The sequence below is a fragment of the Pempheris klunzingeri genome, chromosome 8, assembly GCF_042242105.1.
Source record: "Pempheris klunzingeri isolate RE-2024b chromosome 8, fPemKlu1.hap1, whole genome shotgun sequence".
Classification (NCBI taxonomy): domain Eukaryota; kingdom Metazoa; phylum Chordata; class Actinopteri; order Acropomatiformes; family Pempheridae; genus Pempheris; species Pempheris klunzingeri.
The window spans coordinates 15744515-15771976 of NC_092019.1; the positions used below are offsets into that span (position 1 = coordinate 15744515).

Below are 27462 nucleotides of genomic sequence, written 5' to 3' on the forward strand. Positions count from 1 at the left end.
GCCTAACAAGGGATAGATGAAGCTAAGTGCGATTGTATGTGAAGCTAAACTGCAGGTGATTTCGGTGCATTTTCTTATTTTTGTGTTTTTGGAGGGTGAATGTTTGTCTTGAATGTGTTTACGTGCACCTGGGTGGTGGTAGTGTTCATCTGCAATGCTGCTGGCTGTGAGTTTGTGTTGTCCAGACTGTGTGTCCACGTGAGAGCGCAGAGAAATACTCCACTCGAGGTTCATATAGTCATAGCAATCATATTACAGAGTGTGTATAGTTCTTTCCTTTCCCTCTACCTGGTCAAAATGATGTGTGAGTTGGTGTTGCGAATGGCCTTTTCTCTCTTAGTATCCCACAGCAACCTCCAGTTCTAAGGTGGGGTTGCAGTACAGCATCCTGAGTGTGTAACTTGGTTGCTTGCATTATATTTGAAGCCTATTATTCTGAATAAACAGCCAAACTGGAAAGATGTGTGCTTGTGTTTGTGTTCGAGTTTGCACAACTGAACAAATATAAACTAAGTAATTTGCAGCCTGAGAGTTTTCATTTCCTCACTTTTTCATGTCATGTGATCGGTAAGTTCACATTCATTTGTTATGATAATGACTTACTTAGAGAAGTGTGTATATATATCAAACAATTCAATATGTCTTGTGTTAGGAATAGTACAATTTAAACTGTCCACTAGTGTTTGAAGTAAGTTGTTTTTTTTGTTATAGCCAGATAGCCCAGAGGTAACATGTAAACTACTTCTTGAAGTGGTCTCTACGTCTGCTCAAGCCATTTATGTGCCATTGTTTTGCTTTTATTATATTGTGCATGTTGTAAAAAAAAAAAAAAGTGCAAAAGAGCACTTGCTTCACTGTCGTTGTCACTCAGTCCCATTGATATCAAATAAATATAAAATACCGGGCAAAGTATACTGCATGTCAGCTGGTTTTTGTGATTTGATTCATTGCAACTGTATTTAGGAATTTGCACCGGGCTTGTGCATTATTATCTGTATCAGTATCAGTCAGTGTTGGATTTAGCTGGCTTGGTGTGTATTGTTAGATAAAGTTGTGTTTAATCAAGTTACAGCGAACTGACAAAGAAAACTAGGATATTGTTAGTGATGAGATTCCTGTTAAAGTTGATGTTTCAGTGGAGTGTACTTCACGTTTAAAGGCAGGAGTTCAGCTGTGTTTTCCCCTCTTTGGCCTGTAGGCAGCGCGGTTTCCCTCTGCGTTTCCTTTGTTTTTCCATCTCTCGCCCGCTGCCCGTGATCTCTATCATACGGCGGCTGGCATTTTTTTTTAAATATCATTTTTAATGATGGCGGAGGACAGTGAATCCGCGGCGAGCCAGCAGAGCCTGGAGCTGGACGACCAGGACACCTGCGGGATAGACGGAGACAACGAGGAGGAGAATGAGCATATGCAAGGGTGAGGATGGCCTGTCCGGTCCGGCTGGGAGGCGCAGTGTTGGTAACGTTATTTCAGGCAGCCTGTTTATGTGTGTGCTCGGCTAGCGGTTAGCTAACGTTAGCCGACACAAACACTGCCTGGCTGCTCGCTACTGGGCCGTCATTTCAAGCTAGTAACCACACGAGAAGTGCCGATTTGAAGACTTTGTAGTGTTGTATTTTTTTTTTACTATTATGACCGTGTGTGGCTACACGTAGTGTTTCAAATATTTCCTCTCTGCTAGCGTCCTGACTGACTGACATGGGGACAGCTAGCCTTCCAGACAAACCGTTAGCTAGCTAACGATGGGCTAGCTCAGCTGTCAGTCGTTGCTATGGTAGCTAACATTAGCTCCCTGCTGCTATGGCCGAGTGTGTGTGTGGGTTTGATTTAAGTCACTTTCAGGAACACGCACCGGGCTAAGAGCAGCCGACTGGGGACAAAAGACGTGTCTCCAGTTGGTAAAACTGGTGTTTTTTTTCGGGGGTGGGGTCAGTACTAAAGATTAGGCTAAGGGTTAGATTTAGGTAAGTAGCTAGCAGTGTAAAGACAGTGTAAGTCTCCAGGAAATGAATGTAAGACTGTGATGTTCACAGAAGTGAGTTAAGAAAATGTGTGAGCCCCTGTTCATCATGATGCCTTTGTGTCCACATCTGTAGGAGCCCAGGGGGAGATTTGGGGGCTAAGAGGAAGAAGAAGAAGCAGAAGAGGAAGAAAGAGAAGCCAAGCTCAGGGGGAGCCAAGTCTGACTCTGCCTCTGACTCTCAGGAGATAAAGGTGTGATGGAGACCCATTCAAATGGGCACAGAGGGTGTACAATCCCATCCCATAATCCACTAACATGGTGGAGTCACTTGCCAGGCTGATGGTAGACAGGGTACTAGGAGAGAATAAGAGGACATAGAATAGTCATTTTGCACATAAGCAACCCAAGAAATACCTGTTTGTTGCCATCAGTGTGATAAGAGGTTATTCAACTATGGCCCGTTATAACCCTGGAGATACTGGGGCATCCCTAATATATAATAGTAGTGGCTTCTAGTCAAAACATCCTTAAAAAAAAAAACAGTGAATGTCCATGGACATAACTATATTTGTTGTTGTATGCACACATTATATGTCAGTTTTGGAAACCAGGAAAAGCCCTTATTCTGGGTTTGAGAAACATGAACACTGTAAGCTACCTGGAGCACTGTGATACAAAACTGGGATACTGTGTCAATAAAACAACCCATATAATGATAAACAACATAATCTTAATCTACACAATGAAATGAAAGCACAAGTCTGACAGATGTATAGAGCATACATTTATATTGTAGCTCCCGTCTTTCATTTCTGCTCATAAGATGAAGAGTGTCTTGAAAAATAAACAATGACCCATGTGGATCTGCACATTGTACTGTAAAATGTTGACGCCAAGGCACCAGAAACAAATTCCATAGAATTAAGAACTAGAGGCAGCAAGACACAAAAACAGTGTGAACATGCACCACTACAGCTTAGCAGGAATTCAACAAATGCAACAAACCTGGATGCTATTAGAGTCACATATACAGGGGTATGAATAACCAGGTTTCTCATGGCCCATGTAAGTGTCATATACCCAGAATGACCAAAACCAGGGAAAGGTTCATTCTTTCTGCCTTTGTACGTAAGGCCCAACTTCTTTGTTCTTCCTTGCGTCTGTGTCCATTCTCAACATGTAGAACCCTGGCTTGCCCATTCAGAAGCTGCAGGACATCCAAAGAGCCATGGAGCTGCTGTCCTGCCAGGGTCCAGCAAAGAGCATCGATGAGGCCACCAAGCACAAGTACCAGTTCTGGGACACCCAGCCTGTGCCGAAGCTAAGTAAGTAACTGCTTAATTTAGAGTGAGCATCACCACTGTTCATGTAATATCTAATTCCATTTAATTGTGCTGCAAAATGGTCCATGTCATATTTAGATAAAGCCTTTATTGAGGAAGTGCATTCATTTGGTACCTCATAAGCTTTTAGTGATGGAGTGATTATTAATCATTAGCTTGCCTAATGGATGATTACGGAAATTGCTTAATATTTCCATTCCTAACTCAAACAATATTAATTCAGCTGTCAGCAGAAGCTTCATTGTCATCTTTCTGGTGCACTAGTGCCATCTACTGGTTTTATTTAATCACAATCCATGTTGTCCCAAAAGCATGTCAGCTGTGAAGTTCAGTGGGGGTCCAGGTATGCTCACTGCTGGGCACGCTTGGTGGCATTAGATTAAGCCGTTTCCATGACAACTGCTGGCCAAAGATCAGGTCTGTGCAGGAGGGCGAGTGCCATGGCCCTCTCTGGTCAACGCAAGACCAACAGAAGCAGATTTTATTTGAAGTGTATCAGGCAGTTTTGTGGTTTCATTCATTTTGAAAAGAGAAATTTACTGGTCCATTGGAAATGTGGTGATCAGGAAATAGTTTTACACCGTTGACGAGCTGTGCTGCTTTTACAGACGAGGTGGTGACGAGTCACGGGCCGATAGAAGCAGACAAAGAGAACATTAGACAGGAGCCATATTCTTTACCTCAAGGCTTTATGTGGGACACTCTGGATCTCAGCAATGCAGATGTAGTAAGTACAGTGTTTCTCTCTGACACTTGAACAGCAAATTCATTAGGCCTGCAGTTTTTCATAATTAATGTGCTGATTGTTTTCTTGATTAGTTGTATGGTCAGTAAAACACCACCTCTAGTTTAGAGCACCAGGTGTTTTGTTTTGTCTGACCAAGAGTCCATATAAAATATATTAAATCTGATTTTATGTGACACCAAGTTTGAATTCTTACATCTGAGAGCATAGACCATCAATTGTTGACCATATTTGCTTGAAAAATGACTTGAAATGATAAATAGTCATTGCTGTGTCTTTTCCAGCTAAAGGAGTTGTACACATTGTTAAACGAGAACTATGTGGAGGACGACGATAACATGTTCAGATTTGATTATTCACCAAACTTTCTCAAATGGTGAGCTTTCCCTTCTGATGATCTTCTTGTTAATTACTCTGTTGATGTTGAATCAACTCAACACCAAATATGTTTATATCCTCCTCCTCGTCCTCCTCCTCCTGCTCCTCAGGGCTCTGCGTCCACCTGGCTGGTTACCACAGTGGCATTGTGGAGTGAGAGTGTCCTCAAATAAGAAGCTTGTTGGCTTCATCAGTGCCATCCCCGCAGATATACGCATCTATGACACGTGAGCACTCACAACTGTACATTTGGAGCAGTGACATGGTGACTCAATTGAAACCTTTTACCGTGATGCACAAGTCATCTCTTTTCCTTCTGCTGCTCCAGACTGAAGAGGATGGTTGAAATCAACTTCCTGTGTGTCCATAAGAAGCTGCGTTCAAAGCGCGTTGCTCCAGTGCTAATCAGAGAGATCACACGGAGGGTGAACATTGAGGGAATATTTCAGGCAGTATACACCGCTGGAGTGGTGCTGCCTAAACCTGTTTCCACATGCAGGTATGCTTGGCAACATTCACATAGGAAACTCATATGATTTGATGCAAGAAAGTAATTTAAAACTAATACTCCCTGACTCTTTTTCTCCTTTCTCTGCCTGTGTCAGATATTGGCATCGTTCTCTGAACCCCAGAAAGCTTGTGGAAGTTAAATTCTCTCACCTGAGCAGAAACATGACCCTGCAAAGAACCATGAAACTCTACAGACTACCAGATGTAAACACTTACACCTGTCAGTCCTGCATCCCTCTTTACGATTCTGATTAATGGCAGGAACTTATATGGGCTTTCTCTCTTGCTCGCTACACCCCTTATAGAGCACTAAGACTCCAGGTCTGCGGCCGATGGAGCGGCGTGACATTGGCCAAGTCACCGAGCTGCTACAGAAATACCTGAGACGTTTCCAGCTCGCGCCTTCAATGGGAGAAGAGGAGGTGGCTCACTGGTTCTTCCCACAGGACAACATAATTGACACATATGTAGTAGAGGTATCTGGAGTCAGTTTCTGTCCTCTAAGATGCTGACGGCCTGTCTGTCCGTCTGTCCGGTTGAACCATTGTTGTGTGTCTCTCTCCTCTCAGGGTGCCGGTGGCGTACTGACAGATTTCACTAGTTTCTACACTCTGCCCTCGACCGTGATGCATCACCCTCTCCATAGGAGCCTGAAGGCTGCTTATTCCTTTTACAACGTTCATACACAAACCCCACTACTGGACTTAATGAATGATGCACTGATCCTGGCCAAACTGGTAATGTTACTTTCAATGTAGACATGTTGTAAAAGACATGGCACTATCAAATAATTAAACTATTCTATGGTGCTATCAGTCGTTAACTTTATATTAAGGCAAAAGAATGGAGGCGCCCTGAGCTGCTAATTCATGAAAAAATGGTACAATCCAGGGCCTCCATTTAAAAAATAAATAATAATAAAAAAAATTAATAATAATGATAATAAACAGTTTTTTAACTCAAACCAAACTTGTCATTGATTTTCTTGCCACTGTGTAATTCTACATCACATTTAATTTGTGGCTTCTTATTCTGTGTGTTTAACAGAAAGGTTTTGATGTGTTCAATGCCTTGGATCTAATGGAGAATAAGGTGTTCCTGGAGAAGCTGAAGTTTGGCATAGGAGATGGAAATCTGCAGTATTACCTCTACAACTGGAAATGTCCTCCTATGGACCCTGATAAGGTCAGCAGCTTGACTTATTTATCTGAACCAACCACCAACAATCAGTCGGCATCTTTCAAAGGCTGGTGCTGAGACCCAGTAATGAGGTGAATAAGGTCCTAGATTGATGCTGTAGAGATTATTGGTGGTGAAAGTTTTCTGTATATGTCATCTCTGATTTATTCTGATACTTATATGGACTAAAATGCTGTAGTGAAGAGGATTAGTAATACTGTGTAAAAGTGGGGTTACGGTTGCCTTCCAATCCATAAAGGGTCAGTTGTTAGAAGTCATCCCTTGATACACCAAAAAAGTAGCCTATTTATAGAACGATTATGTTTCATTTGGAGCGATTGCACCAGTTATTCGTAAATCCTTCACTAAGTTTATGTGTTAAGTTCGTCCCACGTTCTTTCTAACTACTAGCTGATTTCAAACTGGTGACTCACTAAATCAGGTTGCACCAGTAAAACTTAAAGACAGGACGTTACTGTAGCATCACGAGCTGTAATATAACCTCCATATTCATTCTGAGGAGGCCCAATGTTATATTAAACTTAACTGTTCACTATGTTAACCTAACCTACAACATTTAGTCATTTACTCTACATTATTAGCATACTGTTTTGTCATTTGAGCTTTATTGTATTTTCTGAGATGTTCAGATGTTCAAAATATTCCCAGTTTACATCACAATAAAACATTATTTTAATCAGGTATCAGATTTGTCAACAGTATTACTTGCTATTGACATGGTTCAGTTTGCAACAGTTACACCTGGAAGATAGTTTGAGTAAATATTTAATCTGTAGTTTTAAGTGGTGTAAATCTCCACACTCTCTTCACACCTGCCTTTAAACCGCCTCTCCACATACATCTCCTGTGACTACTTGTGATCGGATCTCACTTCTCCGCTCTGTATGCAAATAAGCATGCACGTCATTTGTACAAACGTTCATGATAGTCTGAACATTTTATTCAAAATGTTCAAACATTTAAAAAAAAATGTATTTAATAATAATGCCTCAGTGTCAGATCCACGGAAAAGGGATGATAAAAGACAGATTTGTAATTCACTCGTCACTCGTGCTGATTAACAGGGCGGACATACCACAAACATCACACACACACACTGCCAAAAGAATGTGGCCATGTGTGGTCCAGACCACCTCTGAATGGCTGTCCATGTGTGCTCAGATCACAAAAGACACGTTAATGCAGGAGGACTGAAGAAGCTAAAAAAAAAAAAAAAAGCTTCAGCATTTGATTCCAAAATGTCTGTATTCGTTTTGTTCTGACTCTGCTAACAGGCTTCTCCTCTGTTTTTCAGGTTGGCCTCGTCCTTCAGTAGCAGTTCTCTTCGCGGCTGCTTCACAAATACTGATCAGGCGGTCGTCAGCGACCTCTGGCTATTCCTTACCTGGACAAACAGGTAGCCCAAACTAGACAATGAGAACTACAACAGTAAAACCAACCTGGAGACTGGGAGGCGGTTCGTCCGTCCTCAAGAACATTCTCAGTTCGCCTGGAGGTGAAAACTCTTTAATCATCAACATCCTGAATGTGAAGTCATGCTATGCCTGAGATACTCATACAGTACAATGCTCCTGACATGCACACTCACATTTAAAACATACCAGTTTGACATAAAAGAGGATGCCTTGACATTGTGAATTTTGTTTAGTTCTTCTTCCTCAGCGGACACCTCGTTACAAGGGACTGGCATGTCATTTAATTTCGCTGACATTGAACTATGTAAATGAAAACAAGTAATCATGACCACAAAACAAATGATTCCCCGCTAAGAGGGTCTTAAAGGCAACTGACGAGTTATTATTCCCGTCCTGTCTCATATCATTGCGGTCAGAAGTTTCTCTGCTGGCTGTTCTGGGCCTCAGTAGACTTAGAAATGCTCAGAGCGTGTTTCTGCGATAGCTGAAGTATAGATGAGGAAACGTGTTCCCTCAAGCATTCTGGAGAAAAATATCTGAACTCTTAACTGACAAATAAGTTCACACACACACACACACACAGAGAAACGTAAACACTGTCAAATTACATAAAACACAAAAAAGAGTTCGTCATGGAAGCAACCGGTGCATTGATATACATGTTTTTTGTTAAAAATATATAGTTACCTGTACATTTAAAGCCAGATCATATTTATTCCTGTAGTGTGAGTTTGGGGTTCGGGAGGGCTGATCCAAAGTATTCTCCTCATAAGTAGTGTAGATGTCACTGAGTTTGTTCTGACGATGTGGGCTTAAGTGGTTTTTGATGAAGAATGTATTGCATCAACGAAGCACAATTCTTTTTTTTCCTAAACAAACAAAAGGGCCCTTTTTTTTTTTTCTTTTTTAAAGGGTCAGATTTCAAAACAGATGGGTTGTGATGCACACTGTACAACTTTTACTAACTTTCACAAAGGACGTGAGCTGTTTTCACAGTATAAACCTGTTTCTAGAGCGTGTATAGTTAATAGATAACCTTAGAATAGATATTCAATACATGAAACATTTAAACCATGTGTTGTTCAGTTAGCAAAGCTGTTGAATAAGAACCAAAAGTAACAGCTGAAAATCGTAAAGGCTAACATGCTCAATGCACAATCAGCAGTGAAAATGACAGCACCAAAGGCCGGAAAACACAAAAATACCAATTAAATTACAACCAGGGTGGATTTGATTTAGATTTTACACAAAAAAAGTTTTCAGAATAGCGTGGGTTTCTGCCTAGAGACAGTTTTGTCGTGTGAAAATGTCTTACTTTCTTTGAAAGAGCAAAGTTTTTGGTTAAGTCATGCTCATCAAAACTGCCACGGTCAGTTTACTTTTGTTGATTGAGTCATTGCCACTCAAAGACAAACTACTGTTTTGATTACTTTGAGTAGCTGTAAAGCAGCTGACTGGCCAGAAGTACAACACCAAGCTTAACATTTCCATCACTACATATGTGTAACCATCAACCTCCTCACCTGCAGGGCGATGTTAAATGTTCTTAACCAAGCTCTCAGTTACATAAAACAAACAGAACTGAGCACAACACTCACACTGTCTGGAGAATAATTTAACATTCGCATGTTTTCAGAGTACAGTGGCTGAAAAAACAACAAGCTTGTATCAGTAACCGCATCAGTTTGAAATTTGAGCTTTCCCTTTTTTTTTTTCCAGGTCCATTTTTATTAACTTCTCTGGATTGTTTTTTTTTTTTTTCTTTTTAAATGGTACTGTATTTGTGTGTCTGAAAAATATACTGTGGGTCATTTTTTAGTGTGTTGTGCAGCTAAATGCGTGAAATTCTTTGAACAGTTCTGATATTTATGATTGTACTTGTCTTAATGTCTTAAGACATAATTCCTGTTCTTTTTCTTTCCAGTATTTCCCTAAAATTTCCATTTAAACAGGCAACTTAAAAACAGATCTTTGGGGGTTTGGAGTATTTAGCGTTTTGCTGTTCTCAGCTGAGCAGGATGAAAAACAGTTGTTCTGTGGTGGAGCTGCTGGTTTACTCAAAGGTTAAAACATGTTTTAAAATTGTCTCTTTGCTGAGTTTCTTACTTTATGTTTGATGTTTCTCCTCATGTGGCTCTGCATAACTTAAGAGGTAGAGGCTGCAGCCATTTTTGTCATTCATTTTTCTGTCTGTATGTGATGTAATCTTCTTCTCATCCCTTTATATATATATTAGCAAGAAAAAAAAAAGACAACCAATGGACAGTCAGCGCTCCAGGGTTCAAAGATTTTATTTACCATTGATAGGTTGAATGAGTTACACTCAGACAGATGTTACTGGCATTAATTTAACAGTGAGACTGGGTTATTGAGTCGACGGTGTGCCTCCTGGATGTTGGTTGTGTCACAGATGTGTTGCCTGCAGCTGTTTGAATGAACTTTGAGCATGTCGGTTCTGCTGCCATGATGATTTTAGCGTTGTTACTAGCCACACCCTTTAGTGAGAACTCAACCCGAAGTACCTGCCTTATTTAAAAAAAACATTTAGTTTTGTTTTTTTAAATTAAGATTTGGGGATGGGGGGTGTACTTTTGAAATGACATACAGCTTTCTCTAACTGAAGAACAATATTTTTATTCAAATCCATTGTAAGCTGTGAAAAAGCTGAGGAACTTGTTACCAGCACCATTTAGACATGACCCCATGCAAACAACAATCTGTTTCAACACACGTCAGTTATACCAGCATGGATATTTGATTGAATAAACTCACTTTAAAAAGGAACATGGGTAGCGCACTTCTTTTTAACATGGCTTCTGTGAAAACATTCACAGTATATTAAAGCTGTAACTCAGATGTTTGGAGGTTTAACACAGAAAAATCACTTTAAATGTCCTATGTTGTGCCTCTTTCTGGACAATAAAGGTTTACTGTGGAAAATAAATTCAATTTAAAGGCTCACATCAGGGTCCTATTATAAATCATAAACTGCTTATTAGTTTTTCCTCCATGCAGCCACTGGTTTCCATTCATCTCAGTGGAGTGTGAGGACAGAGACTTGCTTTAGAAAAGTAGCCCAGCTAATAAATCATATCTGAGAAATATAAAAGCTGATATAATGTTGTAGGATCTACCAATCTGCCAGTTGTTTCCTCGTCTGTTTTGTCTGTGACATGAACAATATTTCTCAGAGCTCACGGTGAGTCCAAAACTTTAAGAATAACTTTCAAAAGAAAAGCAAATCCTCAAATTAGAGCGATTAAAACCAGAGACCGCTCTGTCAATCAAGTCATCGATTAAGCTATAGTTCACTGTAATTAACCGCATGCCTATCTCAAGCTAGTTTACAAAGTTGTAAGTGTAACCAATGGCTGCCCAAAATGTCAGACACATTTCTTCCCAAACTTAAAACTCAACTCAAGACTATTCATGGGATAAGGAAAACTGATTTTTCCTAATTTTTTTTTCCTGTGAAATGCTTGATATTTCCACCTTTCGGGCCTCTAAAAATCCTTCAAATCAAACAACTTGGCAATGAAACATTGCTCCTGTCCACACTAAGGCCATAACCTGTGGCAAAGAGTCACAAGTACCAAAAAACTACATTGGAAAACACCCGGCTAAAACATAGGAATGGTTCTATTTAATATCTAGGCAGTGTTTCTGATTCATTTTACAGGTTGCGACGTCGCCTTTAATTTTCTTTTCTTTGTAGGATTAGCAACTATTTTCTTCACCTTGAGAGGCTGCAGAGTGCAGGAGGAGGCCGACTCTGTCGCCTCCTCAGATTCACTCTCAAGTTTCCTTTTCTGGCCCTTCATTTCACCACTTTCCTCCTTCATGCCAACAGTGTCTTTAGGTCTGACACCTTGTAGCCAAGCAACATCCAGCGGAGGCACTCTGGGTGTGATGGCTTCAACAGTGTCAGTGAACGCCTCGTCGTCTTTGGAGGCGCACTGTCTGAACCCCAGAGCGAGGACACTTTTCAGGCCCAGCGGCTCCGACATGCTCTGGCTCAGCCGAGGCACCTGGCAGGCCGGCACGCCTCTCGATGTGCTCAGTGTTATCAGGTGATTCGTCATGTGCTGCGGCTTGACAGACTTGCACACAAGCAGCAGCCTGAGCTTGTTCCTCTCCAGAGCTTTGGTGACCTCGTTGATGCCGATGGCCAGCTGTCTTCTGGCCGCCACATCCGTCCAGCCGTTTTTGGGAGAGTCCTGCACCTGGGCACCCTGGCTCGCCTGGGGAACAGGCTCTAACGGGGCAGCAGGTTTCTGGTGTTTCTTCTTCCTCCACGGGCGAAACACTTTCTCCTCCTTCTTCTCGAGCCCCATGGACACCAGCTTGTCCTTCAGAGTTTTCAGGATGAAATGCATGTCCTCTTGGGGAAGTGGGCTCCACTTTGGAAGGAAGGGTGAGGTGAAGGACGTCTTGGCTGGAAGATGCCTTTTGATTTCCTTTTTAGCCGACTTCACTGTGGTGGCCATACCTCCTCTGAAATTAAAACAAGAAAACCTGTAGTACTCATAGATTTACATAAGTAGAGCTCACTCAGTATACACACACCACATTCAGTCATTAAGTAGAAACGAAAACATTTTTGGGCACAGATTGTCCATCAGAGAGCACTGACAAGTCTATTTTTATGTAAATGTCCTGCTAAAAACACAGAAGAATCTTCATTTCTGCACTTTGAAAAAACAGGTTAGCAAAGTGCTGAAATAAAATGATTAAAGATGCTAATTAGAAACTACCCTTTACAAACAGGCAACACAGAAATAGATAAGAAAATAGGTTACACACAAAATTAGAGGGAGAAATACATACAAATAACGATCGAAGGGTCAAACTAAAGAAATTATTTGTCACAAACCTTTACAGACCTAATATGGAGACCCATATCAAAAATACTTCTTTTACAGATGGTGTATTGATTAATATAATGTAGCACTTTTACAGTACAGCGACATTATTCTGAGTGTAGCTATTTCCACGCATTATTTTAGCGACAGTTACATGATTGTGTGTGTGAAAGCAGAAAAAACACATCGACATCATGACGGTCAACAAGATACCGGACACAACAAGAGTGGCCTTTAGTTACTTTACCTGGTCTTGATGCAGAAACAGCTCTCCTCTGTTACTAAAGCGGTTCACCGCTCACACTCTCAGTCTAACTACACAGGTGGGTGGACCACTGGGCGCCGCCATTTTGTTTGAATTGCTATAACTTTATTTAAAAGTGTGCGCACACAGCGCCACCCGGCGGTCAATGCGCGGCACATCCCTAACGAACTAACAGGATGTTCACGGTGCCTGTGAGGCTCAGATTATAACGGAATCACGACAACATCAAGCCTGTTTAAAATGACGCCTTAAGCACTATTAAGATGAAAAACTATCATGTAAACGTACGTATAGTATCCAAAGTATAAACAGGCGATTCATTATGCAGAAAATGTATATTAATCTTACAGCCTACGTCAGAGCATTGGATTAGGGGATGCTGATAAAAGTGTGAGTTCAGACAGTACAGTGCTGGTATACTAATTCCACTATATTGTAACTGTGTGTGTGTGTGTGTGTGTGTGTGTGTGTGTGTGTGTGTGTGTATGTGTGTGTGTGTGTGTGTGGCAGCCAATCAGCTCCTCCACAGCTCCCTGCTCCCTCCTCTGCTGGCCTCTCCTTGGTCCACGGTATTGCATTGATCAGCTGCGCCGCTATTACAGCTGCGCAAAGACCTCCAGCCGACCGGGAGAGCACATTAATCTGAAGTACGGGGCTGCATCCGCCAAAATGTCTCAGCAGGTACAGCTCTGACCGCTTTAGTCTGCATTTTACGCACCGGTGTGCCGGGGATGAGGGGGGATGAGGGGGGAGGAGTGTGTCTGTGGTGTGAATAACGGGTGTAGCGGTCGCGTGTTCACTCCGTCTGCTATGTGTGGTGTCATCCATCTTTGACAGTGGGGGTCAGTGTTAGAAAAACCTCTGTAGACGCTTTTATCCTCTTGCTCTGTGGTCCTCCCGGCGCCGCAACTGCGCCTCACATAACGCTTAGAAAAGAAATCAGAGAATGTTTTAATGGAGGACTGTGAGTGACGACCCGGATGTGACTGTAAACGTGCAGAGAAGATGTCAGTCATGCAGGTTACACCCATTTTCACTAAAAGATAGTTGATTTTTGTGCCATTTTAAAGGAGCATCTAAGCTCCCACACTGAGAGTTTAAGTTGTTTTCAGCTTTTTGCCCCAAAAAGGGCTTTCCTGTGGTTTATAATGATCTGTTCTGAAATGCCCCAGATCCTTTGTAAAGTAGATTATTCAAGTGGACTCAAAAGCACTGGAGTCTTGAATAAAGGCCCATTGTTTGGCTCCAACTTGAGCAACAATAGGTTTCCCAGGCTCGGCACCATGACTAGAATACTATGCACAGATTTCTTAATCAGTGTTGTATTTAACTGGTTAATAAGCACATTCTCATACTGTGTGATTACTGTACGCTACTGTGGCTCCATATACGACTCATTCATCTGCCAGACTCTACAGTACTGCTTACTCCGGGAAAACATCACAGTTACGATTTGAATAATTTACTGGGAATGCAAAGAGTGACCTGAGCGCTCATTGCTTTTGTTTCCTGCAGGAAGAGTTTGAGAAGATAGCAGAGGATGTGAAGAAGGTGAAGACGAAGCCCACGGACCAGGAGCTGCTGGACCTGTACGGCCTTTATAAGCAGGCGGTCGTAGGAGACGTTAACACCGGTATGACTCACTGCAGAAAAACAGACTCACTGATCCCCTAAATTCTGGCCATTATGTGGTATTCTCCACCTCCATTAGTGACTCTGACTATCCTGCCATTAAAACAGGGACACTCATATCACTCTTACTGAGTCAAATAGATACTTAAGGGTTTGGTTTGACAGCAGACTGTCATTGAAGATTCCTTTACAACATTTAACTTGTATTGGATTAAAGGATTTCTGTCTTCTTCCAACTGTATAACTACCGTGCAGTCAGTCGTCATGTCTGTCCTTCACCATGGAGATATTCTGTACTGTCATGCCGCCCTGTCAGCTCTTCAGCAGTTGAACCCTGTGGTTCAAAGTCCATTACGCTTTATCACAGGTGACAGTCAGACCTTATCATTGTTCTCTGTTCCAGAAGGTAGGAGTGACTACCTAACAGGCAAGAAGAAACAGCCATCTCATGTTATTCATTTATGAAGCTCTGCGGCTGAAGCTACCAAACTGCCTCACATCTCCTCTCACATTTAAATCTAATAATTACAGCACACGATCCAGTAAATACATAACCTTAAACTGGCTTCAGGTACCAAGCACCTTTTTAAATGGAACAAACTGCATCCTGCTCTCAAACTTACATCTTCTTTCATTTCCCCTGGAGACATTAAAGTCTCATTATCTGATGTTTTCTATGATTGTTGTAATTGTTTCATGTCTAATTGTTTATTGTCTAGTTGTGACGTTTCTGTTTTGCTGATTGTGTTCTTGTGAATGTTGCTGTTCTTGGGGTGGTCTCGTGGAAAAGAGATTTCACTTTGAACGATGATTAAATAAAGATTAAGCAGGATAAAATGAAAAACATTTCTCCTGTCTGTGTGCTATCTCAACTGTAGATCGACCAGGGATGCTGGACTTCAAAGGAAAAGCCAAGTGGGACGCCTGGAACTCCAGGAAAGGTAACAAGTCAAACATGTTAGTAGACGTAAAATGGAAAGACATGGTGCTGCTGGCCTGGCGAAGACACAGAGGCTAACACAAATACTTTTGTCTTTCAGACATGTCCAAGGATGATGCCATGTCAGCCTACATTACACTCGGAAAGGAACTCATCAGCAAATACGGCATGTAAGGAGGGCAATAAACTGAAAAGGCGGAATGAATGCAAAAACAACAACAGTCGACTAACTCAACCACTAAAACGACGCTGCTGTCTTTATAACAAGTCGCCTTCTGCTTTCAAAGGCCATACAGATAAAGTGTAATTGAACATATGCTGTGATTTCTTTGTCTTTTTTTACATAGATTATTCCCAGTCCTTTATACAATTGAACTACTTCTATGCATCTTTTAAAGTTAGGAATATTCAATTTGCTAATTGCTATTTCACCTAAATTAGTTAATGAGTTAATTGTTGTAACCCACGTGCACAGCAGTATACTGTAAACGTGTTCACTTTGATATGTAGCTTAATCAAATCAGGACAAACCGAATGCCGTCATGTATGAATGCACTGCACACAGTTTGAAAATAAAACCTCTTTCTGAACTGTTTCTGTTTTGTTGTTTTGTTGTCAGCTAGCCTACACTCTATGATACAAATGAGGTGGACAAAATAATAGCAAAACAATTCAGTAAGACCGCAGACTACGTCGTCCAACATGATCGTACAGCTGAATCAACACTTAAAATGGCAACAAAAACTGAACGTTACAACATTACATGAGTAGCATTAGTTTTAGCAAGGTGTTCCTAATAAACTGGCATTTTAATGTATTTTAGCTGAGAACAAGGACTGCAGGTTTTTTTTCCCCATGATATTTGGAAGCACATTAGAAATGACTCTTCTTTTCTATAGTAGCTGCCATAAACAAAAGGACTGATTACAGTAAACAAAAGCTGTTTCAGTGCATATATGGGCTCACGAGTACATGTACTTGCATATTTCTGTTTTATGCTATATTAAACTTCACTCCACTACACATCAGAGGGAAATATTGCACTTTTTATTCCACTACATTTGTCTGACAGCTTTAGATACTACTCAGGGTTTCCGATTACAGTTTATCATCCACTACCTGTCCCACATATCTCTAAATTTAGTGATTTGAGTGATGTAATAAACTGAAGGATGAATTTTGCCTTTGTGTGATGAGGCAATTCTCATTCTTCTTAAACTGATTACACTATTAAAAAGCACTCACGTAACTGCTAAAATGCATTATAAGAAGTTTACTTTTTAGAGATGCCAGGTTCTAGCAGGACAACAACACTACAAACATAAGATGACATTATAGACCATGATGCATTGCTGTAGATTTAACCACCCAACAGTATTTAAAGTAGCTGAATTTAGCACAACCTTTAACATCTACAGCAGTGAAATGCAATATCCGTGCACCAGTAATATTAATCCAGAAACAGCAGACCTATCAGATAATAAAACACAGAGAACATTTTACTGCACAATGACCACTTAAAAGGTCTAATTTTCATTCATTCATTTTTAAGCTTGTACTCGTATCTGGAGATCCCACTAGAACAGGTTTACATGGTTTAATGATCAAAAATACAGAAATTTTCTCATGCTGAGGCTGTTTTCAGTCATGTTACCAGGAGCTGGCGAGGAAATAGGACGGTCACATGATCATCACATCCCCTTATGACACCATAAAGGGCGCTACATCTACATCTAAATGGCCACACACATTTACATGGAGCAGGAAACAGAGAGAGGACTGTCTTTTCTCATAGTTTGGCAGTCTGTAGACACACTGAGGACACATCCTCATGTTAAGAAGAAATTAAAAAGTGCATTTTACATAATATGGGACCTTTAACTTTTCATACTTTAGGTACATTTTGCTGACAATACTTGCTGATATACTTTTACTTAGTAAGATTTTGAATACAGGACTTGTGGACTGTTGTCACAGTGCAGTATTAGTCATTTTGCTTAGGGATCTGAATACCACCACTGCACACGTGTATGGATTTAAGTCAGACTTGAAAAAATGGGAAATTATTTTTAGTTGAAAAGGCATGCAGCCAGGGGTGTCCACATATTTTTGACTCTATTGTGTAAGATTGGTTTACTGTGCCATTGGCCTGTGTGTCTCTCTGTCTGCCTGGATTAATTGATCTTCTACAGGAATCCACCTCTCACCTAAAAGCAGCACACAAACTTTACAAGGCCTCATTACTTGGCTGATTTAAATGTAGGTCATGCGCATGCGCAGTGGGCTCTTCCGGGTTGGCACCGGTGCAGTGGTTCAGTGGGGTAAAGGTGATGAGCTGGACCGCCGCTGCTGCTGCTGCTGCTCCGGGCGACGAAAACAACAACACACACACACACACACCTGCACCAAGCTGAAGTCAACATTTACTGAAGAAGGTGAGCTCGCAGATGCACAGTGTTTGAAAACTGATTAAGTTTTAAAATCGAGTTTAACCCACAAACATTGTGTTTGACAGAGCGTTAATTTAGCCCATAACCGCAGTGTTACTATCGCTAGCTAGCTAGCTTACCGCAAACCGCTAGGTCTGCTTGAATTAATCTCAACTTTTAACGATTAAAAACTCTTATTGTTCACTAGTAGGTTAGTAGTGGGCTGTATTTCCAGTGAACTGGGGGCTGAAAGCTGGACGCCAAGTCCTGTGGTCATAAAGGAGATTATTACAGACAGCCAAGGAACATTTTAATATCACAACAGATATTATAACACTGACTGTGGTCAGAGAGAAATGTAAAGCTCTTGTCTATTGTGTTTATCAGCTCGGGTATGATGAAGGGGATCAGGCTATTAGATAAACTCATTAGAGGTTTACTGGGTTTAGTTTTTAATGATGTATGCACTACATTCATGACTGTGGCTCTAATTTCAACCATAGTCATGAATGTAGTGCACACAGTTTCAAGGCTCAGCTTTATGTCACCATACAGGTCAATACAGGACTGCACAATGAGATGCAGTCTGCTCCCACCCTACATCACAGAAAATGTATGAACAAATGTGCAAATATTTAAAGTAGATTAGAATAAAACAATAATATAAAATAGAAATATAGAAATATAACATTAAAGGAAGAAAAAAGGGAAAAAAGATTAACTGGAGTATTTACAAGGAAAACATACATTAGTTACACATATACATACACAAATGTAAAATATATTTATTTAATGTTTTTTTGACTAGTTGTTTGATCATCATCTTAACTTTATGGCGGGCACAAAACTCCATATCAGTATTGAAACAAAATAAAACACAAGGACGACAACACATATGTTATAATTCGACAGCAATTTAAACAGTTCTGTATTAGTCTTTAATATGTTAGAAAAATGGTGATAAAGTCTCAAAATAGCTTGTTTTGTTACAAAAGGTATTATATTTACTAGGATGCAAAACAGAAAAAGGCAGCATATCTTCACATTTACATAGGTGGAACAGCAAATATTTGGCAATTTAGGTTTATAAATTACTTACATCATTAATTGATTAACCAAATAGATAGATAGACTAATATTTTTCATTTAACTATTTAATCACTCTAACAGTTGTTTCAGTACAATTTTAAATGTTCCTGAAGGTAAAGGGAGATGTTTTATAGTTGATCCAATCTGAAGGAAGATACCAGACAGCGTCCGGCTCTGCTCCATGTCCATGTAACATTTATTTATATGGTAGGGAGAAGAAATGGCTAATAATGTGTCAGAGTCTCTGCCGGAGCTGACCTTCCAGCACCAAAGCAGCCTGCCGTCCCTGCCTGTCCCCTCACTGGAGAGCAGCCTGTCTAAGTACCTGGATGCAGGTAGGATAGTAGCTCTGAGTTACTGTTTCAGGTTTTGTATATTTACCCTGCAAACTTCAAATAGTTACTCTTACAAATACATTTATTAATTAAGGAAATTCAACATGACCCTAACTGCTCACTGCTATGTGTCTTTATGTAGATTTTTATTGGTGAGAGTATTATTATGTACTTTGCCCTTTAGCCCTTATCTTTGGGTTTGAACTGGTTTCTGGTGAATTTGCTGATAGTTAAGACGAAACGATAAGCATGTTCACACTGACCTTGAGTACATTTCCATCAGCTGAATTAAATCCACAGTCTTTACTACATAAGATAGTTAATGTCAACAGTGACCAGAAGCTGGTGCTTATATTTGACAGACTGACTAACTTTGCATTCTCATGTTTGCCATCAGTTCATCCATTTGCATCTGAGAAAGAGTTTAAAGCTACAGCGGACATTGTGAGGAAATTTAAAGAGAGTGTTGGCAAAGAGCTGCACCAGAAACTACTGCAGAGAGCCAAGACAAAGAAGAACTGGGTGTGTAGTCGATCTGTAAATGTCCTGTCTTTGGTGTTACAGATGTCCTCTTTACTCACAGATATTTATTTATACCCCAGCTGGAAGAATGGTGGTTAGACGCTGCATACCTGGAGATCCGCATCCCGTCTCAGTTGAATGTGAACTTTGGGGGCCCGGCACCCTACCTGGAGCACTGCTGGCCTCCTGCAGAGGGAACTCATCTGCAGAGGGCTAGTATTTGTACATGGCATACTCTGCAGTACTGGAACCTGATCCGCACGTAAGACAGTTGTCTTCTTTCTCTTCTTTTAACATAAAGTCATGTATATATGTAATTGTTTTTATTTGCCTCTTGCGTGTCTTAGGGAGAGGCTGGCTCCTCAGAAAGCTGGTAAAACAGCACTAGATATGGACCAGTTCAGAATGCTGTTCTGCACCTGCAAAGTACCTGGAGTAAAGAAGGATACCATTCACAACTACTTCAAAACAGGTAGAACGAGCTCAGCTCTTATCTCTAACCTTCAGACACATCAGTGTCGTCGTCCAGTTTCTCAGCCTACATATCACCGCTGTGTCACAGAGAGCGAGGGTCCATGCCCCTCCCATTTGGTCGTGATGTGTCGTGGACGGATCTTCACATTTGATGCACTCTATGATGGACAAATCCTCACTCCTCCAGAACTACTCAGGTAGTGATTACAAACAAGAACACACACCACTCACGCATAAAACCAAAATAAGGAATGTAGTACCCAAGAGAACAGATTCAGGGGTTCAGGCCATGACCCAACTGCTGCTGACACTGCTGTTGAACCTTTGACAAAACATCAAGGAATGTCATTATTAAATGTGTAGCTCCACTAAATGGTCCAAAGAGGGCGCTACACTTCAGGACACCATAGCCCCTCCCAACAGGTACACTACTCACAAAAAGTTAGGGATATTCGACTTTCAGGTGAAATTTATGGAAAATGGAAAAAGTTAATGCGACAGTGATATTATATCATGAAAGTAGGGCATTTAAGTAGAAGCATGCAATGGTCATTTCTTCATTTTAAACAATTTATTGAAAGAAAAGCTAACAACAGTGGTAGGTATACCACAACAAAAAATGTTCAGTGTCTCAATAAATTGGGATGTGGCCAAAGGACGTCCACTCCTCTCCTTTCTGTGACTCTTCCAGTCTCTGTATCACTGTTACAACCTCCTGATGACACTCTGTGACCCTCTAAGCTCAGTGGACACTTCCGTCTGAGGACTTCCTGTTTGAAGCCTCGCAATGGCGAGGTGCTGTTGATCAATTATTAGGTGTCGTCTTGGTCTCATGATGTCAGAATGTGAACAGCATGATGAGGAGGACTGTTTAAATACCAATTCTAACTGAAGCAGGAAATGTATTGGTCGATTCATGGATCAAACCTGTTGTGAATTTTTCTGTTAAGCTTCTTGTTAGAGAACAGCAACTTGTGCAAAAAGTATTGAAACACTGAACAGTTGGACATGTGCATTCAAAGGTTTAGAGAAGGTCACATTAAGTTCACCTGGAAAGGTTAGAATGCATTTTAGGTTCATCCTGAAATTTCACCCGAAAGCCGAATATCCCTAACTTTTAGTGAGTAGTGTATGTGAGGGACATGAGGACAGAGGAAGTATTTTGACCAAATTACTCCTGATGCACAGTATCTAAACTGTCCTGTAATATGGATACATAATCAGTTAACAGCTTTAAAGTCATGGAATGCTTCTTATTTTATTTCTTGTCACATTGTCACACATAGGGAAAAAAAGAAAAAAATCCAGTATCTGTGGCTGTCACAGACCTGTAATAAGCCCGTTGAATCATTTCATTCAGCCTGAATGTGACGATTGGATGGCTGACCTGACTGTTTGCCTATGTACCTGCCTACCTGTGTACACTCCGCCTGTGCACTCATTGCGCATGAGCAGAATCTTCAACAAGGCTCAGTAGACTTATCGCCCAAATTTGAGCTACTAACCCACCAAGCCGGAGAAATGAGAGCTGCAATGCTCACTGTCGTTTACTCAGCCAAGCACACATCCATGGAGCTCACCCATTTGCACAAAGCACAGCCTCTGAGCCACGTGAGCTAAAGGTAACATTACGTTCAATCCTTTTTTTGTGGGTTTCAGTCACTAACTTCAGCCCTGTAGCAAACCCTGTCAGTACTGCTGACTACAGTAGCAAAGAGGCTCATCGTCTCATAAATAAAGCATCAGTTTTAGCAAACGTGAACATGAAATAGTCAATAATCTTTAAGTGGTCAATCCAGCCATCCATCCATTTAATGCTTCTTACCCAGGTTGAAGCAGTAGGTAGTGGAACAATTATAAAATAATGATAAATAATTGTAAGCCATATCATCCCCACTGGTTTCCGTTATAATGCCATACTTTGTTGAGTATGACCATGAAACAAGTTTAAATTGCACTGTGTTTAAAAAGTCCAACTCGCTAATAAAGAGGATGAGGAAGCACAAGGGTCCAATGTAACTTGTCTCATTTTATGTGTGTTATCATGTATAGGCAGCTGAGCTATGTGGAAGAGCGCTGTGAGGGAGAGCCAGAGGGCGACGGAGTGGGTGCTCTCACCACAGAGGAGAGGACTCGCTGGGCGAAGGTAGGGGTCTTCATGTTTGGAGAGTTATCAGATTATGGATTACACTTGTGAAAAAGTCCTCATATTACACAAGCATGCGGTACTGGACTAGCCTATCTATTTACTGTCTCTGCAGGCCAGGGAGCATCTAATAAGTATTGATCCACACAATAAGACCATCCTGGAGACCATCCAGAGCAGCCTGTTCGTCATATCTTTGGATGAAAAGAAACCCTACTCCTCTCCAGAGAACTACACAAATGTACGGGCTGCACAAAGATGAATTATTTATGATTTCATGCCTTGGTGTTCACTGGCTGTTTATAAAAGAAAAGAGTTGTTTGTCTGATTGCGTGACTTTGCACTTCTAAACTCAGTTGACCCTGGAAGCCCTCACAGGCAACCCCACCATCCGCTGGGGCGACAAATCGTACAATTCACTCGTGTTCTCAGATGGGACTTTTGGATCCACTTGTGATGTGAGTTTGTCATGCTGGAGGAGTTTAGAGACTCACAGTGAACGCTTCTATGGCACGTCTTAGATTCAAGATTTCCATGCTGCTCATCTTGGTGTCTTGGATAGTTTTTAAAGGGTTCAGTATGATAGATGAACTAGAACTAGATTAAAAACTCAAATTGTTTTGCAGCACGCACCATATGATGCCATGGTACTGGTGTCGATGTGCTGGTATCTGGACCAGCAGATTAAACCTACAGAAGGCAAATGGAAGGTAAACATTGATTATTACTTGATATAAACAGAAGTGGTTCTTATTGCTAATGGTTAAATTTTAATGCATCTGTTTATGCTGTTGATGTCTATGCTTTTTAGGGCTCAGGTGCAGTCAGACCCATACCCCTCCCTGAGGAGCTGGTGTTTACTGTGGATAAAAAAGTCCGCAGTGACATAGCCCATGCCAAACAGCAATACCTGGAGTCGGTGAGCCGCTATTAAACAAATAAACTGTGCTAGAAAAAGCCTGATGCCAATTAGTTCCAGCGGTGTGACTGTCCACTCTGTCGCTGGTTTTATAGACACAGGACCTGCAGATTGTGTGTTACGCCTTCACAGCGTTTGGAAAAACAGCCATCAAACAGAAGAAGCTGCATCCAGACACCTGTGTTCAACTGGCAATGCAGCTGGCCTACTACAGAATGCACAAAGGGTATTCTAGCTGATATATTTTGAATATTTAGCTCACTGTCCTCATATTCAAGACAGAAATTTGTGTATTGGTGTCACAGATCGTGTCACGCACCCACATCCTCCTTTCTCTACAGCTGTCAGATTGAGTTTTTAAGTTCATCCATACAAAGATTGAGGTCACGCATTGTCCGGTTGGTGCTCATAGTGAAAAAACAATGTAAAGGGGTGATGGTCAGATTGGTTATATATGCCCCCCAGTGCTCCCCAATGCCCTGCTAGCAGTTTTAAGCTAGAAATAAGCTATGTGACCCTGAATGTCTCTTCTTCTCCCTCTCAGACCAGCAAGTTGTTACGAGACAGCGATGACCCGCAAGTTCTACCACGGCAGGACGGAGACCATGCGACCCTGCACCCAGGAGGCTGTGAACTGGTGTAAAGCCATGATGGACCCCACATGCAATGTCAGTGTGTGTATGTCTGAAACCATGCACTGTGGCAAAAACACACACAAAGGAAACAAGTGGAATCAGTCTTTGCTTATTTGACATGCTACATAAACATTTTTCTGTCAGGTTGATGCCAAGAGGAAAGCCATGCTGCTCGCCTTCAAGAAACACAACAAATTGATGTTTGAAGCCCAGGAAGGAAAAGGTTAGTCTACTTTACATACACACAAATGGCTTCATATTTCTACGTGACACTGTTCGTCTAGATATCTTACCGCTTAGAAAATGTGGTCTAACTGTCAAATTAGTCATTGTACATTGTCGATCATGTCAGGAAGAAACAAAGCATCACCAGTGAAAGAACAACTTTAAAGGTACCAAGTGGAGTTTTTGACCACTAATAGAGCCACTTGTGCATCAACATTTTTTGTGTTTCACATCTTGTCATCAGTTTGTGCTATTCCACTAATCTACAGTTGCTGTTGGTAGTGATGACAAGTGCAACAATGTACTAAGAAAGCTAATGAAGAGGACGACCGACACACAAAGGCCATATGGATGCATAGCAAATTTGTACAGCAAATGTTCTACGAGGAAGATAATACATTAAATGCACAAATACAGTACCTGCAAATATTGTTTTTTAAACGATAGATTGTGATAATGTCAAACGATGTGAAGGACCTTTATTATTTTTCATCAACCAGTTAATGTGGCTGATTGTTGCATGTTGATTAGATGTCAGTGAGCGGAGCACTGACTGTGTGTGTCTCTGATATTAGTTCATGTTATTTTGTGATGTCGTTACCAGGTTTTGACAGGCATCTTCTTGGGCTTTATCTTATCGCTAAAGAGGAGGGACGCCCCACTCCAGAACTCTTCATGGATCCCCTGTATGCAAAGAGGTACCATCTGTGAAGCTCATTTATCACAGCATACATTTAAAAAGTCAGAGCAGGAAAATCACAGGTGTAACAGGTGTGTGTACTGTGTTTATGTTTTATTTAGATGTATTATTTGTTTTAGGTTTCAGTAGATAAATATTTTTTTTTATGTCATTTTATATTTACTGTTACTGTCCATTTTGATGCTAAAGGTGTTAAAATGTAACAATTCTTGCCTGTTTTTTCTCAACTCTTCAATAAGCAAATGTTTTATTTATTTATTGACAGATTTATGTATTTTTAAAAAGTGTTTGTCCCACAAATATGGATGTCAGTAAGATCCAATATTAGTTGGCTCTAATGGAAACAGGCTTTTACTACAACATTGAAAAACAGATATAGATGCACATATTTCAAATTTTAGTGGATGGTTAAAAATACCATCTGGAATACAGATATTATCAAGAAGGCTAAAGTCATTGTATTAGATTGAAAAGTACCAGGGAAGTCATCCTGTCTGTCTGTAACCGAGCTGCGTTTGTGTCTGCAGTGGTGGTGGTGGTAACTTCGTGCTGTCGTCCAGCCTGGTGGGCTACACCACAGTCCTGGGGGCCGTGGCTCCCATGGTGCATCATGGCTATGGCTTTTTCTACCGCATCAGAGATGACAGGTGGGCAAGCAAGACATGAGCGTGTTTACAGCATCGGCTGGTATTGTTCTCACCTTGTGAGCCTGTGTGTGTGTTTTTATGTGTCTGTCTGTGATCGCGTCACATCTGTGCAAGATACAGTCACAAAACTTTAAAGTTGTGTGTGGTGGAGATCAAAATGAAGGCAGAGTAAGAAAATGGGTGTGGACTGAGCAAGGGTGCTGGAGGTAGGGGGGCAGGAAGTAGGGAAGGCCCCCCACATTAATTTTAAGTTTAAGAGGGTCATTGTATCCCAGTTTGAATCAATCATTCCCGTCCACTGATCCTGCACAATCTAGATAGCATTCAGCATTCATCATAACCACTAACAGCAGAAACTATAATAACTACATGATACATCTTACGCTTCGGACAGACAGCAGGCGGAAGCTGCTGGCCCCAAAGTGCCCCGAAGCTCTGACCACTTCATTTTCAGCACCAATGTTAACATTTGGGCTGGTCACACAGGCGGCGGCAGCATGGAGTTCCATGGCTGGCTCACAAATCTGCCCATCTATATAGGAGATAGCATCACTGCTGTTAACGATTATGATTTTTAATTATGTACTTATTCCGCATATTTGTCTGTTGTGTCTAAATAGACAGCTCAATCTGTACTTGTTGGGTTAAAATTCATCAAGCAGTCAGAAGTTTGAAATTGTGTGTACCTTCCCTGCATTCTCAGCAACTGCAATCACATACATGCCACGCTGTTTTTTTCCTTCCAGGATTGTGATCTCTATCTCAGCGTGGAAATCTTGCCGTCAGACAGATGCTGCGTCGCTGTTCAACAGCTTCTCCAGCTCCCTGCACGAGATGCTCCACATGGCCACCACATCTCAGCTATAAGTACTCACACCATCAGACTGAGTACTTAAACACAGGCTTGTTTAAACACAGGCACACACAGATCACAAACCCTCAAACAATAGCCGACAGCTAGCGATAATCATGTTTGTTTTCAGCACAGATCAATGCAGAGGTACAGAATCAGTACCAATCCACTGGTCCAATGGTTTTGGCACTTATAGAAATCTGTTAAATTTTCTGTTTCTTATAGTGCAGAAAAATACTTTTTTTTTTTTTGTGGAAATTGTTATTTTAGGTTTGTATTTTTTCTGATTCTCTGATTTTCATGACTTTAGTGTAAATTGTATTGAGAATGATTTTTAATACTGACAGTATTAGTCCACATTTAAGCTAAGCTGATGCTAAGGCTGAAGATGTATTTTTTTAAGCTTGCCTCCAGTAGTTAAAGACAGAAACTGAGACTGTTTTAGGTAAAAAATAAATAAAATAAAACAACAACTTCTGGTTGTTAGGACTGTTGACTTTTTTCTGTGATGATGACTAGGTATTCCATTGACTGATTTTAGGTTGTGGCTGATCATGTCTACCAAAATTTGATTGGTCCAGTGTCTGTGTGTGCGGGCACTAAAACAATTGTGATATCCAACAGCACTTAAAGAACAGGTTCAAAATGATTCCAGTCTGTTTTAAAAATCTTGAACAGAGATTTGATCGATTTTGTGCCCCATCACTTACATTAGGATGAGATTTCTTAATGGCCCGCATGAACAAAACAGTTTTATCCTCTTTTGAAAAAAGGGAACATATGCACGATAGCTACAGTTACTCAAGTGAGAAGAAATAAAATTTCAGTTTGACTTTTTAAAATCTAAGAGTTGCCTTCCAGTCGACTGAAGTACTGTGCACTGCTTTGTTTTACTTCAGTACATCAGTGAAACTCTTGGTTTGCTGACTTTATGCATTGCTTTTTTTAACCAAAACCATACTAACCTCGCCACTGCACCTTACGGGCTCTGCACTCTTTGCAGATTTCCTTTATTTGTTTTCTCATGTCTGTCAAGTGAAAGAATGTTCCCATGACGTTAAATTGGGATGACTGCTGTAAAACACCACTGAACCTTAATCACTGTGATTTTATTTCACATATCTCCTCAGCCTTTAAAGCTGATCTGTAATCTCCAGTCTGTGATTGCTGACTAAGATTTTGTTAATGACAAAACGTGAACAAGATTGTACTTCCATTAAATATCCAAATGAAAA

General features: G+C 40.9%; 4 protein-coding genes across 4 annotated transcripts; 3 read left to right on the forward strand and 1 right to left on the reverse strand.

The window, feature by feature from the left end:
- Positions 1 to 1303: 1303 nt before the first annotated feature.
- Positions 1304 to 7577, forward strand: nmt2 (N-myristoyltransferase 2). Its single transcript, XM_070835864.1, has 12 exons — positions 1304 to 1416; positions 2097 to 2214; positions 3147 to 3288; positions 3915 to 4033; positions 4336 to 4427; positions 4540 to 4656; positions 4758 to 4928; positions 5035 to 5143; positions 5245 to 5415; positions 5509 to 5676; positions 5987 to 6124; positions 7434 to 7577. The coding sequence occupies exons 1-12, from the start codon at positions 1304 to 1306 to the stop codon at positions 7452 to 7454; spliced, it is 1479 nt and encodes a 492-aa protein (XP_070691965.1). The 3' UTR covers positions 7455 to 7577.
- Positions 7578 to 11222: 3645 nt separating this feature from the next.
- Positions 11223 to 12752, reverse strand: rpp38 (ribonuclease P/MRP 38 subunit). The gene is made up of 2 exons (XM_070834857.1): positions 12664 to 12752; positions 11223 to 12048 (listed from the first exon to the last, which is right to left on the reverse strand). The coding sequence occupies exon 2, from the start codon at positions 12039 to 12041 to the stop codon at positions 11223 to 11225; it is 819 nt and encodes a 272-aa protein (XP_070690958.1). The 5' UTR covers positions 12042 to 12048; positions 12664 to 12752.
- Positions 12753 to 13218: 466 nt separating this feature from the next.
- On the forward strand, positions 13219 to 15848 carry acbd7 (acyl-CoA binding domain containing 7). Its single transcript, XM_070835823.1, has 4 exons — positions 13219 to 13362; positions 14197 to 14314; positions 15192 to 15254; positions 15354 to 15848. The coding sequence occupies exons 1-4, from the start codon at positions 13351 to 13353 to the stop codon at positions 15425 to 15427; spliced, it is 267 nt and encodes an 88-aa protein (XP_070691924.1). The 5' UTR covers positions 13219 to 13350; the 3' UTR covers positions 15428 to 15848.
- A 1739-nt stretch (positions 15849 to 17587) lies between these two features.
- On the forward strand, positions 17588 to 26614 carry crot (carnitine O-octanoyltransferase). Its single transcript, XM_070835821.1, has 17 exons — positions 17588 to 17688; positions 18983 to 19106; positions 19504 to 19628; positions 19709 to 19890; positions 19976 to 20100; positions 20191 to 20299; positions 22155 to 22248; positions 22364 to 22489; positions 22605 to 22706; positions 22875 to 22958; positions 23060 to 23167; positions 23263 to 23393; positions 23712 to 23835; positions 23947 to 24025; positions 24632 to 24725; positions 25255 to 25374; positions 26121 to 26614. Exons 2-17 carry the CDS (start codon positions 18992 to 18994, stop codon positions 26239 to 26241), a joined length of 1839 nt encoding a protein of 612 aa, XP_070691922.1. The 5' UTR covers positions 17588 to 17688; positions 18983 to 18991; the 3' UTR covers positions 26242 to 26614.
- The last annotated feature ends 848 nt before the right edge of the window (positions 26615 to 27462 follow it).